General features: G+C 34.2%; 1 protein-coding gene across 1 annotated transcript in view; it reads right to left on the reverse strand.

The window, feature by feature from the left end:
* The window catches only part of TRDN (triadin), a 330560-nt gene that overhangs the window by 135072 nt on the left and 178278 nt on the right, over nt 1-17210 (reverse strand). Inside the window, exons 15-19 of the mRNA XM_087443768.1 lie at nt 12537-12566; nt 11820-11837; nt 8614-8646; nt 8468-8494; nt 6656-6682 (exon numbers count right to left, since the gene is read on the reverse strand). Coding sequence (XP_087299894.1) covers nt 6656-6682; nt 8468-8494; nt 8614-8646; nt 11820-11837; nt 12537-12566 — 135 coding nt within the window. The remainder of the gene's footprint in view (nt 1-6655; nt 6683-8467; nt 8495-8613; nt 8647-11819; nt 11838-12536; nt 12567-17210) is intronic.

Consider the following 17210-nt stretch of genomic DNA (forward strand, 5'->3'; position numbering starts at 1 on the left):
CCTTTTATGTTCATATGGTTGTCTTTCCTCTGTATGTGTCTGTGTGTTTCCAAATCTCCCTCTTCTTGAAAGGGCACCAGTTATTGAATATAGGGCACACTCTAATCCAGTATGACTTCATTGTAACTTAATTACATCTACAAAGACCTTATTTTGAAATAAGCTCACATTCACAGCTACCAAGTTAGGAGTGCAACATATCTTTTGGGGGGACACAATTCAACCCACTTAACCCCCAAAACACCAAGACTACTTTATGCCTGCCACCTGAGCAGTCATCCAAACTAGAGGAAGGCCTCTATTCTGCTGCAGATGTCACTTGAAATGCTAATCACACTATTTGAGTGCTCAGCACTGACTAGCAATACTGCCATAGACCTAGTCAAGTTGCTTTCCCATTCCCCCAGGTAACTTGTGCTTGCATTCTCTTCCCTCCTCAAACTTCCAATATTCTGCAAGGTAGAGGCAAGCTGCTGTTGAGAAGTTCATAGAGAAAATAGAAGCAGACCACACTACCATCATTTCACCACCTCACCAGCACATACCTGCACCATTTGTCTTCTCTCCGGTCCCAAAGGATGATCACTCTCTGCTCCTATATAATACCAATCCATCCATTTTTGCCCTGCAGAACATGTCCTTTGCCTAGCCAAGACCTCTGTTCTTGAAAGTATTGCTTCTATCTCCCACTTCATCAGTTTCCACTTCACTGATGATTTCACATCAGCTCAGAAACATAATATGTCACTCTTTATAACTGCAGACGACCACAACTTCACTTCTCTATGCGCCACCCCCCCAACTACCTCATCTCTCTGTGGTCCATCACAGCCTCCTGATAGCTGCTACACTCAATGTCACCACTTCTATCTTCTAATTCTCTATTTTTTTACTTGTTTAATTATGAAATATATAATGTAAAAGAAAGGCATATAGCATATGTGCATATTTTAATGAATGGCAATAAAAAATGCACATCTTTCTAACACCTGCGAGCTTAAGAAATAAAATATCACCAAAGCCTTTGAAATCTCTTACTTGTCCTACTACTATTGCATGCCTCTCCCATAATATCAGAATTATCATTGTTCCTAAATTTTGTATTAATCATTTCCTTATTTTTCTATAGTTTTTTATTACAGGTATTTATCTCTAAACAAAGGCAAGGCCATTTTATGTAAATTGAATTATATTCTTTAGTAAGATAACTTTATATAAATTGGATTATATTCTTTAATTCTTGTGATTTGCTTCTTTCAAGACATCGTGTTGAGATGCAATGTTAAAATAGTTAAACAAGGAGGCCATTAGACTGGGGTAGCTCTAGTGCCTTTGTTAGCTTATGTAAACAAACCAAAGACAGAGTCAACTAGATTCTTCTGGAATCTGAGAAAATGAAAGTCAAGAACAACTATCCTAACAGCCAAACAACTAAATTTTCCCAAATAAGACAAACATTTAAGTTATAGCCAATTAAATAATCTCTTTGCTTTGCTTCTGCTGCTTGTCTATAAAAATCTCAGCCCTAGCCTCTGCCTGTGGATCACCCCTAGCCATTTTTTGGTTCTGGCACTGCCTGATTCAAATCATTGTTGGCTCAAATAAACTCAGTTTAACTTTTTACAGAAGCCATATTGGTATGAGTAGCTGCAGTTGATTAATTTTAACTGCTGTGTAGTATTCCACTGTATACATATTCTACAAATTGTATATCCATTCTCCTGTTAATGGACTGGAGGTCATATCTTATTTTGTGCTGTTATAAATAATCCTGCTGTGAACATTCCTGTACATGTCTCCTGGTACATACGTACAAGAATTTTCCTAGAAGTGAAATTACTGGGTCATAGCATTTGCTCATGTTTAACTTTTCCAGAAAAAAGCCACATTTTGTTCCCCAAAATTTTACCTTCACACCAACAGTATATGTGAGAGTTTCTATTGCGTCATATCATCACCATTACCAGAATGATCATTTTCCCTCATTTTTAGCCAATCTGGTATGTGTAAAATAGTATAAAACTTGTGGTTTTAAGTGAAATTCCATTACTGCTAAGAGGTTCAACATCTTCTGATATGTTTATAGGCCATTCATGTTTTGTTTTGTTTTTGATGTTTACTTATATCTTTTACCCATTTTTTCTGCCCATTGTTTTATCAAATTCTTTGTCTTGTTGTTGTTTATTTTTAGAGTTATTTATTTTTTGCTACTGATCTCTTGTTACTTATCCATGCTACAAATGTCTTTTCCAAGTTTGTAGCTTGTCTTTTATCTCTCTTTATGGCTAATTGAAGTTCATAATTTTAATATAATAAAATGTATCACATTTTTTATTGATGGCTTGAATTTGCATATATAATTTTTGAGATTTTCCCATACTTCAAGAAAATATATCAATACATCTTCCTATACTTTCTTTTAACTTAATGCCTTGTTTTGTTTTTACTTTTTAAGTCCCTGAAGCATCTGGAATTGATATTTTGGAATTGTATTAAATAGGGATAATTTCCAGTTTTTTTTGTAATCAATACCGACTACATCAGCAACATCTTAAAATAATCTATCTATTCTCTAACTATATGAAATGGCTGCTCTTTCTTACATCAGATATTTGCTCATGTGGAATCTGTTCTAGGTTTCTTTTTTTTTGTCTTATTGGAATACTTAGCTCTACACCAATACCATGCTACCCCCTTTAAAACACAACATCAGGAGATTGTTTTATTAATAAGACTCGAGTCACATAGTACTGGTCTCAATAGTTATACTTTTGCTGTGTTCATCATTATACTTTCCTAATACTAAAATTTATTCCTGATTTCCCATTTGAAATCCTCTTCTTCTCCTTCCTACTTCCTCATTGTCTAAATTGAACTCAGATTCTACTTCCACTAGTAATCATCTATCTAGCTTAGATCTCTTTGAACCAAACTTGATGAACATTCTTGAGCTCTGAACCATGACATTTTCCAATTTCGGGCTGGCACCCAGGACACCAACCTTGGCTTTATAAATAGGATTAAACAAAAAGCATGTCTTGATGTACCAGGTAAGTCAGTCCCAGGTCTCTCACATTCTAGTTTTCCTGGTGCTTAAACTTCCCCAAACCATCACCCTGACACTGTATCAGTACTAGTTTGAGTTCATTCAGTCAGCATCATCTATGATTCGGGCAGTGATCTTATAATTTACTATCCAAACTGAACAAGTGAAAGGAGATGCTAGTAATAATTATTCATAATATAAATATGAATATGAAGACTCTCCTAACCGACAGAGATACATGGTCATATGTGTCATGCAATCTGTGGTCTAGACATACCCTATTGATATCAAATCTACTGGTTCAGGCCCATAAATCTTTTTTCCCAGTAATTTCCATGACAGAATATGTAAATTGAGTCCAAAAAACAATGCCACTTTTCTAACAACTATAAATTGTCTCCAAATATTTTTCTGATGTTACATAACTGAATAAATTCAAAGGGACTATATTTTTAAATTCTGCATACTGGCTTCTCCTGAATGATCCTGACATGTACTAGTAGATCAAGTGATAGATATCTGACTCACACATTTAGGTACCGAAATGTAAAGTGATAAAGGCAGTCAGGCTTGGTGGCTAAGCATAACACAAAATCTAGTGCAGTGCTAAAATCAAGGGATGAAAAATGCCTGACTATTGCCATTTCATATAAATTTAGACCCACAATTAAAAATGACTAGACTTTGGGGGGCCGGCCCGGTGGCACAAGCGGTTAAGTGCACGGGCTCCGCTGCGGTGGCCCAGGGTTCGCTAGTTCAGATCCTGGGAGCACACGGACGCTCTGCTTGTAGAGACATGCCGTGGCGACGTCCCATATAAAGTGGAGGAAGATGGGCATGGATGTTAGCCCAGGGCCAGTCTTCCTCAGCAAAAGGAGGAGGATTGGCAGATGTTAGCTCAGGGCCAATCTTCCTCACACACACACAAAAAAAATGACCAGATTTTGGCCCTGTCTTGTTCTGGTGCCTTTTTTGTTCAATCTTCCAACTGGCCACAGGCTGGTTGAACATGCATATGAAATATATGATCAGAGCTCCATGGTCCTTGATATGAGGAATGAAGTGATGTACGGCAGTGCTTTCCAAGGTCTTGAGGAACACTGGTCCTTGAAATATTCTTTGAAAATCAGGGGGTAATGTGTCAAATATATTTGCTAAGCATCGTCTACTACGTTGCCTCTTGAAGATTCACCAAGAAGAGCGTTAAAGATCTGAAATGCCTTGGAGTCTAAAAATCTACCTGTTTGATCCTCTTCCTGCTTGGAAATGGCTAACCATATTGTCAACCCCCATGTCACTAATCAATGTATGGGGAGGCTGGTGCGGTGGACTGCAGGGAGGGAATTGGGTGTGTTGAGTAATTTTTTGTGTGTACTATGATAAAAAGAATCTGTGTTGACTTGCAGAAATTGTAAATCTGGGTTTGGCATTCATTCTTGGTCCAAGGCACCCTTCCTCCATCCACATAATCCTGATACATAACTTTATACGTGGAGGCATAGTAGTTCTTCATCATTGAACATGAAAGGTTTTCCTTTTCTTCAAGTTGATGGTACCATGAGAACCTCCACCCTGAATTGATTCAGGTCCCAAGCTTGTCTGTATCCTCTAGCATTCTTCCTATAGTGATTTTGGTTCCCTCAGAACCTAGAGTAAAAGTTTCCACACCACAAACTCAATTCACATACTAGTTATTTCCTTTAATTGACTGCTAATGACAAATTAACTTTTACTTTTACCATAGACTTGCTCTAACACTGTCAATTTCACCTATCCTTTTTAATTCAATGCCATGGAATTATATCACATGAATACTTAATTTATGTTAATTAAACTATACATCTCACTCTCTCATTTGCTCTCATAATTTAAGATAACATAAAATCATATCCCAAATTTTCAGGCTATATACACAAAACAATGTGCACCATAATATATGGATGATTTAAGGAATTTTCAAAAGTATTTGTAATGATATGCAATTTTCACCCTAGGCATTAACTTTATAAATAGCCCATTGTATATAGCAGCTATGTAAAAGTTCTTCTGTTGTTTGGTTTCAAGAACAAAAAATAGTTCTTAGTCGGGGAAATGGACGGTCACACTGTTAGTAGAGAATTTAAACAATTTATGAATTATCACTAATTAATTTTTGTATTGAGAGATAATGCCCATGTCAAGTCCAAATCTCTCAACCATATACAGAGTTGAATATTAATTCTTTTGAAACTTTCATATTGAGTCTAAGATGATCTGGCAACCTAATTTGCTAATTTCCTTCAAAAGATGCTGATCTCTTCAAAACTTGATTGGATACTGTGTTTCACAGATAGCAGAACTTACAGAGTTTTCTTTTTTATTTTTTTTTACTGCAAATGAATATTTTTATCTATATGTCACATTTTTCTAGGAAGAAATGTTCATTTTCAGAGTAATCTTCAATCTAAAATTCTCTACCAGTGCTGCAAAATTATCAGTTTTGTTTTATATGTGTTCTTGATTATGCATTTCTACAGACTAAGGAGTAGCATACTAAAGACTCCATGATATAGAGTTCTAATCAGCTTTACATTCAACTAAGAATTTTCATGGAAATATAAATGAAATTTTAGATTCATGTTAAACTTCTCTTTCAAAGTCTATGATTTCTATGTGAACATTTCCAACGGTAATTTTTTTGAAAAATGTATTCCCAACAAGCTACTCAGTATTATATTTTCCAATTTCTCTCCGGTATAACCACCAGTGATACATTCTGTCTCAAAAACCCAGCACCAAATAAAACATAAATTTGTTTTATGTATTAGTAACATCTTTAATACTTATGCAGCTCTAACCCCAAAGAAAAATATAAACATATTATATCATGCGTAGAACTGAGGTTTAACCATATATCCTATACACAAAGCTTAGAGAAGCTAAACACATAATTTTTCTAAAATCAAATTCATGCAATTATGCCAAAATACTTTTCAATAATGACACTCTGTTAGGTATTTCATTGAATTGAGAAACACCTACAAAGAAATCAGCATTTCTCCCTAAGCATACTGTCAAAGCTACCATTAATGCAAATGCTGTGGTATTTTGGAATATCAGTCAATATTTCATAATCTGGGTACAAAAACTTTAAAAGGAAATTATGACATTGCGAGAGCAGCAGTTAATAAAATTGTTGGGGGCTTCATTTCATTAAAGACACAGTGACTTTCACTGGTAGACAAATTATGTTGCCTACTGGTTTGATTCAGTGATCAGTCAATAGGAAAATTAAGTCTGATGGGTTTGAGAAACTGGTGAGATCACTTGTCATTCTGCAAAATGGGAAACAAAAGTACAAACAATTCAAAAAAGGGGTTATGGTCTGAACAAATTAACATTAACAAATGAAAGCTCTATTGATAAATTTTAATAAGAATGAACTCACAGAAAAGACAAGAATGAGGAATTATGCATATTATTTCAACACAACAAATAATCATAGAAAGAAACATTTGGTAAGCCAGCCTCAAAAATTAGCGTTAGCATTGTCTATGGCAGAAAACTCAAGTGAGTAGCTGCTGAAAGATGCTCATTCATTTTTTTTTTTTTAAGTTTTATGCAACATACTTGCTTTTACTTGTTTTTCACTTGGAGCTGTTAAGAACAGGAAATAACAACATCTAAATTAATTATGTCTACTTATCTCTCTCTAAAATAATTTTAAGGTTATTTTGTTTAAAAGACTATATCATAAAAAATCGATCTGAGAAAGAGAGAATACAACTCTGCCATTTTTTTCTGAATATACTTTAAATATATGCCATGAACCATAAACTTTTTCTATTTAATATTCATATACCTTTTACCAACGCAGAATGCTCATTCATTTTGTTTTCCGTTTTTAATTATCTAAGAATCTGAGCCAATACATTTTCCTTAAAGGTTATGAAGTAGTATGAAAATAAAGAAGTGAATTGATAAATTATCCAATGGTTTCAGTTTTAAAAATACAGCTAATTACTGCTAATTTCCTACACTATAATCACACCGTGAAATGAACAGATAATGATTTCAAGCAATTTAAAGTATTGTATTTTGTCAGGTTCAATATTAGACAATAACGTTTAGCTATTAAAACTTGAAATTTGTTGTTTGCTCCTTTCATCCAATAAACCATTATCAAGTGCCCACTGTGTGCCTGGGCATTATAATGGGCACTCTTGGGATCGAGAGATAAAAAATCATCTTTATCCTCTAATTTCTGACTTTTAAAGTGAAAAAAAGAAAAGGTAGCGATTATAACAGTATATTAAGTGCTATTATAAAGGATAGAAAATGATGCTATGGGAACTAGCTGGAGAGAGAGCTAAATGGATTTGGATTGTCTGAGGAAGTTTTAGAAACTTGGAAGAAGAATAAGAAATGTGGCTTCGAACCTGTGGTCTGTGGCAGGAGTGGGAGCATAGATGAGCTATATTTGCTTGGTTATTGACATAATATTGAGTAAATGCTATTTCCACTTAAATACAATAAAGTGGGAAGAGCAACTAATGGACATTATGTGACCACCTACACACACACACACACACACACACACACAAGAAAAGTCAAAGAAGTTCCTTGAGTAGAAGTTTCCCAAGCACAATCAACAGGAGATATTTTAAAATGAAGTCAACAAAAAAAGTTTCAGAAACTTGCATTTATTTTCATAGGAAACAACTCAGAGGCAGGTTAAAAGTTAGAAACCTTTAAGAAAACGATTTGGTGTCTATACTAACTGCATTTTTAGTTTATTTGTTTGTATGTTTGTTTTTCTGGTTGTCTGGTTCTCAATTCAATTTTTTCCCATTATAACATAAATATATTGAGGACAAAATCTGCCTCTGCTGTCACTGCAACTCCCCTGAGTACTCAAGAAATGTAACATTATGAATATGGAGAGAAGATTTGCTGGAATTGAATATTCCATTTTTTAAAAGCAAAGCAATGTCAGATGAATTTACAGAAAATGTTTTGTTCCTGTTTTGTTTTTATTCTTGTTTCCCTTTCTGTTTTTTTTGTTTGTTTGTTTCACTAAACTGTAAAACAGTGCTTCTCATCAGTGCCTAGATGAGTCCGCTGGGCTCTTAGGAAGTTGCAGGTTCTGGTTCAGTAGGTTTGGGTGGGACCAGAGATTCTGCATTTCTAAGAATCTCTCAGCTGATCCTGATGCTGCTGGTTGGCAGAACACACATTCAGTAGTAAAAGTGTAACATATTATTTAGCTTCCATTTTCTAAAGCCGCATTGGTGTTAACTCCATGTCAAGAACTTGGAAAAAGACTGAAATGAAAGGATTCCCTGGGCTTTCCTGTCACGGCCCTCTGCCTGTCTGGGGCACAGCATTAATTAAACGTTGGACATCGGGTGGAAAAAATCCAGCAACAGCAGTCTGACTCACCTGAATGTTCCTTCTTTGGTGACTTTGCTGTATCAACCAAAAAAGGGAAAAAATTAACATCCGTGCCTTTATTGCAATTCAGTATTCAATTGCAAATTAAATAACATTGTGAAATTAAGAGGATAGAGGAATTTAAAAACAGTTACTTGGTTCCACGTGTTTTTCTTTTTTTTCCTGTTCTGAAACATATTGTTATTTTTATTATTATTATCAGTATTATTATTATTCCAATTTTATATGTCACAAGTTAATTTTTGCAACACAAAGAAACATGTATGTGCTAATGCTGGATTGCAGCAACTAATGATAACTGTTATGGAAAGAATAAGATGGTATACTTAAAACAAGTTTCCTTCTATTTCTCCTCATAGAGTTCCTTCACACAATAGCATGAAAATATTCTGAATATTAGAGGAATTAAAATTTTTCATGGATAATAAACCAGAAAAATAAAACAGGGTCTATAAAGGAGAGAAGAAATTTAAATTTGCCGTCATATTAGGTCAACATGAAATAAATTTGGGATAAAAAATAAGCACTAAGAATAATTTATTGCAGCTGTTTTAAAATAATTCTCAGATGAAGATGGAGAGGTGTCATATGGACTTCCTCTTCTAAGGTGAAATCTTATATTGAAGAGATATTTGTTTAGCTAAAACAAAGGCTTCGCTGAGGCGGATTTAAGACACTAAATAAAATTAAGAATTTTCAGGGGGAAGCAAAACACACTTCCCTTGTTTTTAGGACAAATGCTCCTTAAAGAGTCCTTTTTAGACAGTGTTTTTTTTTAAGAACCCACTTTTGTCAATATTGTATGAGCCAAAGCATTATTCTGGCCTCAAGATTAAGGTGGCGTTGATATTATAATAAGCACTAATTTTATACAGAGTGCTATTATCCACATTCCTAGTCTTATTTATTATGCCTTGACAAGCTTGTCAAATTAATTTAAAAGATTTTCAAGAAGTGCTTTAACATAGACATATTATTATCCAATTTTTTAAAGAAAAAGAATGGAGAGATTTCTTCAAGTTTCGTATAACAAATACATTTTGGAGAATAGAAGATGTTTTTGCTGAAAGAATTTTAAGAACTACATTTTAGAAACATAGAGTGCCATCGAATCTTCTGTGGTAATCTCATCAATCTCTCAAGTGTACAATTTTGTTTATCAGGATTGTAGTTAAGAAGGTATAAGGAGCAATTATCCACTCCCGAGATAGCACGCAGGCAGTAAAACAAATAAAACAAATGGCTTGACCAAGCGTCACAAGTCAAAAGGAAGAAGCTTAGGTGACTTAACTAAATTAAACGTAGTAAGAACATTACCAAAATTTGTCTGGAAAACATGGAGCAATTTAATGTATTGTTTAATTTATTGCTGACCTGAAGTACCAATTATAAAACATTTCTAAGATATTTGTAAAGTGATGACAGTCAAAAACAAAAACAGGAAGCAGATTTGGGTATGCATCAAAATCAAACACCAGCTATATCTGAGATTTCAAAGTTAAAATAAGGGCTTTCGATCATATCAAAGCAATCATATAAGCAGAAAAATACCTGTGCTAATTTGGAACAAAATGCAAGAAAAGGCTGTCAAGAGTATTCATTGTATGGGATAATTCAGGATATAATTATGAATTACCCTTAATAAATATAAATTATTTTACCCTTTATAGTCTACAGGACTGCCACATCATGCCCATGATTGATTTTTTGAGGATTTTTTTTTTACTTTTTATTTTGAAAAATTATAGACTACAAGAATTTGGAAAAATATGTCAAGAAAGTCTCATGTTTTCTCTTCACCCTGTTTCCCCTACCATAACTTATTTTTCTACTAAAAAAAGAAAAACCTCTTAAGTTGTGATACCTAGAAAAGTAAAACAAAATAAGAATAGAGGGTTGGAAAAGTATAATTGAATGAAGCAATCTTAAAGACAAAAAAACTAAATCAAACAAATTCAAAGATACAATAATAAAAGCAAGTCTAGATAAACCAGAGCAATTGGTTAACTTGAAAAGAATTAATAATTGCTTTGAAGAAAACTCTTTTTCTTCTCTCTATTACTGCCCAAGTCACAATGCACAGACCTTCCGGACAAGGGAAGCAGTTGTGATGTAAATGAACGTCTGAGAAGGCATGTCTATTTATTAAATACATCATTGTGCTGAAGATTGCCAAGGAGCCACAGTGTGCCTGCAGGAACTTTTAAATCATATAGACTGCAATTAAATGAGCGCCTTATATTTGTATACATACATTATTTAACACTGTTTTTCAAATCTCCGGTTGTCCTCCATTTTCCTGCTGGTGCACTGGTTTATAGAGTGGTTTCTGTATTAGTGTGCCAATGCTCATCAGCAGCTGTGCACACTCATAAATCTGGGACTGAAGGAACACGTATTCTTTCTCTGTAGATAGATTGCTCCCCCTAGCTGAGTTGTATGATAATTTCATGATTCTCTCCACAGGACATTTTAGAGCATTTTTAAGACATAGAATGAACAATGCCCTAACCTTTTGCAGGACCAAAACGTACATAATATTTTTAAAAATTGGTGCATATTTTAAAACAGATGTTTTTAATATCACTAGGAACTTTAAAAGCTCTACATTCCTGGAAATGTGATTTTTTTAAATGGCTAGTTGAGTAGGGTTAAGTTTTTTGTTTGTTTCCATTTGTTCAATATATCCTATTTTCTTCAGAGGAGAATATGTATTCACAAAAGACACAACCCCAAGGCATCAAGCTTTACTGAATTGTTAGCAAACAGCTTTAATACTGTGTGTTAAAATGGCAGTGGATGATGCCTGAGATATGGATCCCAAGCAATGCTATTACCCACAGCTCATAGTGCTCATGGAGGAAAATCATGTTACGGACAAAATGTCGTGTATCATGTGAACATGACAAAATATTTATGTATTACAAGAAGAAAGATAATAGGAAAAAGGTTATAAAACTAGCCTGAAAAAGAATTTCTATCCAGTCTTTTCTAAGGACTGAGAACTAACTAGATTACAGGGACTAAATTTACACTAAGATAATAGGGCTTGGGTTGATGGAATGCAGTGGTATTTTTGCTTATGAGGCTGTGGATAATATTATTAGATGATTGCATGAATTTTAAACAGGACTCTAAGAATGATTGTCATGCTTTTTAGTCCACTTTGACCCCCCAGGATGTGTATTCTTTCATTCCAGCAAAAAACAACGAATAGAGTTAACATTCATAAAACACAGAAAAAGGAGATTTAAAATTGCAAGTCTAAGTATACCAGCAGGCCAATACTAGTAAAGAGAAAAAAAATACACACAAATATACTCTGCATGCATTTCCTTACTTTTTCCCTTGGGTTGTTCTGTTGAAAGAAATATAAACAGAAAAACCATTGCTCTTAAAACATTTAACGATAAAATTTACTACCCCAACGTATTTATTAGACTATAATTTTTCCAACCCTCTACGTTGTCTCCCTTTAAATTTCACAGTGAATGGTGCTCTGAGGTATTATCAGTTATCATAGATGTTTCCATAATTTGATTGTAAAACATTGATAATGAATTAACCTAAGATTATACTGTTTAACCATTTTTAGTGAGTTATACCTTCCAGTCTTTTTAGACACATGTGAAGAAGTAAACATATTGTACACATAAATGCATATAGACAAATACAGAAAAAACAGGTGTACTTGCTGGTTGAGTTATGCTTCTGTTCAAGACTTAAAGGAATGGTTCAGTTCCTAATTGATGCTGGTGTATCCAAGAGTAATTGAATTTGTGCCTTCTAGCAAAATAAATGCTTGATACTGAGCATTGTTCAATTTCTTATCAAGCAAACATTTCTTTGAAAACAATTACTGTGAAAGGTTATGCAGTATTTACTTTTTATTACTGCCAAATGTTTCTCATGGCAGTATTGTCAGAAAAGGTTTGATTCTTTCTCTCTCTCTCTCTGTCCCATATTTAGTTTTTTTTCTTCTATGTTAATGCTTTAAGAAAGAATGCTGTTTGGGGGTTCATAAATATAAGATGGAAAAAGAAAATATTTCCAATACCTTCTGTGGGTGTTTTTGTTTTCTTGGAATCTGAAAACACAAAGATAAATTATTGACAAAGCAGATATGATAAATCAACAACCGATTAGCTTGCAATAAAATGTCCAAACACTCTGAAATAATTTTCAAAAAAATTGATTGATTACATGATATATTACTAGAATATGGGGCTTAAGGAGATATTATTCTGTTTTTGAGAAGATGATCACTAGCATGAGGCAGGAAGTGAGAAAATTTTTGAAGTAGGAAGAATATGAAAGAGAAAAATTTGAAAGAAAATATCTACATACAATTTGCACAGAGATTACATTGTGCCTATGAAACCTGATGACTTTTTAACAGAAAGTCAAACTGAGCGAGTATATGGTTTGTTTTTATAAAGACAGGTTGGAGTCAGTGAATGTAGTCTGCAGTTTCTTCTGCAGACTACTCAATCTAAAGAAGTTCAGGTGAACTGCACTGCACTATCCTTGAATAATCAAGACATTTCCAGTACAAACGTTCAATTATTCCTATTGTAATGGAAAAGAAACAGGTTGATGTTGGCTTACCAGTTACTGATGATCCATCATTATATTTAGTAACTGCTACGCGGTAAAGTGTATTCAGTGGTCAATAGACATCTATTTTATTTTTAGTCTTTTAGATGTCCAGCCTAGATTTGAGAAATTTATTATTTTCTAGTATTTAGGTCATAAAACTGTCTGTTTCTATGATTTGAAAATAAAAAAAAGAGGTTTTTGACTTCATTTATTTTAGGAGGAAGGCATTTTAACTTAAATTTTTGCTTAGAATATTTTATTACTTATCTTCTGTGTGCTTTCTTTTACCCTTCTGTAGCTGAATTTTTGAAATTCTCTGAATATTACTGAAATTAGAATCATAATAATGAACTATGAATTGATTCTGCAAAAGGTAGATAAACTGTTTTCTGGCTGACAATGATCTGGCTTGGAACCTAAAACAATAGACATTCACTAATAATTTGCAAGTTAATGGATTTGCATGCCTTATAGTGATGTGGTGGTATGATTTTACTTCCACGATGAAATATGGACCTAAAATGTTTAAAGACGACAATGAGTGGGAGTCTATTCACAAAAGGCAGTTAGATGGTCAACTAAGTTGTCTTATGAAAAAATGGTAACTAATGGCAGGAACAGTGTGGTGGAAGTAACAACCCACTTCCATAGAAGAATAAGCTAGAAACACATTTTAGGAAAGCAACTTGGGAAAGAATCTAGAAAGTCATAAAAATGAACATGCTTTTTGATGTAGTAATTCCACTTCTAGATATCTGAAGAGAACAATGTGAAATTATTATAGAAATATATACAGGAAGATGCCTTTTTCATGACATTTACACCTCTCGATAATGGAAATATTAAACAGTACTCTGAATGGTAGGTGAGCTGTTAAAGAATTCATTATATATCCACATAATAGAAAAACAGTCATTAAATGATGTTTTTGCAACCTCTTCTTCGTGAATTTCTGATTTTTCTGTAATAGGGATGTGTTTCACGTATAAGGGAAAAACAAACCTTATTTTTAAAAATAATAGGTGTTTGGAAAACAACATTTATTTATTCAGTAAACATTTATTAAACACTATTGTGTCCTGCACAGCACAGTAGAAAGAATTTGAGACTAGATTTTTCTTAATACCCACCCCCCTGCCCCCCAAAAACAATCCTTTTCTTGCTATTGAGTTTCTCATCAGGAACATAGTTGAATAGGCTAAATTTGCTATCTAAAACATACGTGTCTGCAAGCAATTTTTCATTCATAAGTAATTATACTAATCAGGTAAGCAAGTAATTCAAATATATAGAAAAATATTATATAAAACAATTTATATAAGAACGTGATAAATATCATCTTACATACACCTAACTATATATTAATAATATGCAGTGGCCACTTCTATTTGAAGACATGGATTCTTATTGCACAACAGCTGAAAGTATGAAGTAGATAGATCAATGGCCATCATGAGTTATCAGTTAGTTTGCCTTCAGTATACTGGAGTAGGATTTCTGCCTGCCCAAGAGGTCATGTTGTCCTCACTGAGCAATCTTAAGCCCAGAATATAGCCAATATAGAAAACATAGGAAGATTATGGGAAGATCATGGTCATTCAGAAATACAATTGAAGATAAAGCTTGGGAAGAACGGTGGTACAGAGGATAAAATGTAGGGGATCAGGACAAGATTATTTCCAAATCCCTTTTCTCCAACTAGATGCTGGCATGAGGTAGGCATGGAAAGATAAATACAATATGTATATCTGTGGAATATCTGTTGTTTTTAATACACTTTCCTTCTCCCTAGTAATAAGCATTGATAATATAATATATTAGATATCAACCATACTGAAATGAAAGAATAAAAAATAATGTGATGCCTGGGATCAGATAAAGTATACCACTTATTGAAATAAAGTAAAATATTTAATGAAGCAGAAAGGTAAAAAATAACAAACCATGATCTAACCAAGCAGGTCTTTAAAAAAAGTTCAATATATTTCCTGTAACAACTGGGAGCTATAGTGACTTAAAATGTCATCATGAAATCTTGTCTTTTGGTGAGGAGTCAACAGAACAGCAGACTTACACAAGTAAAGTATCTGAGTAGACACAAAAATATAATCCTTGGACTTAAAAGATCACATACTGATCCTGAAAAGCTATTAGTACCAGCTGTTAATACTCATGCTATTAAACTTCATTATGCCCTCTCAGCATTCTGCTGAAATGGCTTAAAACTATTATAAAAGCTTACTTGGTGAATATACTTCCCTAAAGACCATCTGCTCAATAATCTGAACAACAGTCTTTTATTAAGAAAATCAAGGCCCACAGCAGCTGTGATTTAAAAGTAGTTATATGTTGGCAATCTATTCAATTCATCACTCACTCATCTTTAGCAATGTATCAGGTATGGTCTATTATGTACATAAGTGATTCCAGAGGAAAATGAAATATCAATTGATATTGAAGTGAAAAATTAACTCTCTGGTAGTATAATAATGCATGTAACGAAGTACCTCATCTCATTTGTGGAACTTTCCTGATTGACACCTTTATTCAATGACAATACCAGATATTTGCTTTGTTTTTCAGCATGATTCATTTTCAGATCTCAATTCTGAAGCCCTGGAACTTGGGATTAATTCTCCTATGTATTCAACCCAACTTGCCTTTGCTCTAGTTATAGTAAACAATACATGTCATCTGGCTAGTTCTCAATGGGACTGTATCCTTCAGAAGATAACCCGTGTTGGAAAACCCACAGGCTTTCCAGTCCCTAGGAATTAATCAATGAAGCTAAGGTTAGATGAATGAGATCTACCTGGATCTGCTAGTGCAACACAAGTAACACTAGTGATCATGTACACCTAAGATGAAATTGTCAATAATCGGCTATGATTTCCCAGACCTAAAAACCTCATTAGAATGTAACTCCCAATAAAAAAAAATCCTTCTTTGCCTGAAATATGGAAAATTGAGTGCCTATTCATATATCTTGTAGCTCTTATATTTAAGAGTCCTAGATATTACTGATTCATTCACAGAATAAATATTTGTTGAACGATGTGAAAACTAAGGAAATGTGTTAGTCTCTGTACAGGATAAAAGTGAATTAGACATGGTCCCTTTAGTGAAAAGTCTTAAAGTCAATTAGGATAGAAGGAAAATGAATACAAGTAATATGAAGTACAAGGTGGCAAGAAATAAGTGATAGTAGGGAAATATGGATAAACTCTGATGGGAGATTATAAATGAAAGAGAAATTATATTTAATTGGGAGAATCAGACAGATGTCTTAGAGAAAGGGGAATTTATTCTGAGCCCTAAAAACATTCAATATTCATAGAAGGAAAAGGAAAGGGCAAGCTCTGTTATGATATCAGCAGAAACAAAGGCAAGACAGCACTTTGTATACGTAAATTGAGAGTAGCTTAATATAGATGATGTGTATGATACAGAAAGGAAGAAAGTGGGTGGGAGTATAGGGTAAAGGCTCCACCACGATGCCCTGGTGGCCTTGCCATATCCATATAGTCCATGCAGGAAAAGGTTTGAACCACAGCTAACATGAGTCTTGGCAGGATGCCTTTGATCCTTGCAGAACATGAGAGAATAGGAGGCCTGTGAGGAGCTGCTATGAGGCCATCTCCCACATGCCCCCCTATCTCTCCTGGAAGGCTGTCATGAGACAACTTCTCATCATCTCCTGGGTTCTCCTGCTTAGAACCCTTTGGAGTAGAGCTGCAGATTATAAAACCATTTGGCTGTGGCTTAGAATTGGCTCCTCAGCAATGAAGTGTCCCTAAGTTATGTTGCATTATCTGGCCTCTTCCTTTGGGTGTATCCTTTTTGATGTGTGAGACAAGGACCATGAAAAGCTGGCACCTTTAGATACTCTCACTTTTGCTGACCATAAAAGTGATGAATAGTCTCAATCTCAAAAGAACTCATTGTATCTTTACTGGCAGAATTATCCAGGCTTTGGCTTGGACTGTGCCTTGACGTACGTGTCACCAGAGGTCAGGAAACTGACTGTGGGGACTTGAATCGCGGGTTAAGGCCTGGAGACTATGTTCTGTTGTCAGTGAAGAACCATTGAATGTTTTAAATAGGTAATAACATGAAAAGTTTCATAAGCCAG

This window comes from Ceratotherium simum, chromosome 19, assembly GCF_057802395.1.
Source record: "Ceratotherium simum simum isolate JZ-2026a chromosome 19, ASM5780239v1, whole genome shotgun sequence".
Classification (NCBI taxonomy): domain Eukaryota; kingdom Metazoa; phylum Chordata; class Mammalia; order Perissodactyla; family Rhinocerotidae; genus Ceratotherium; species Ceratotherium simum.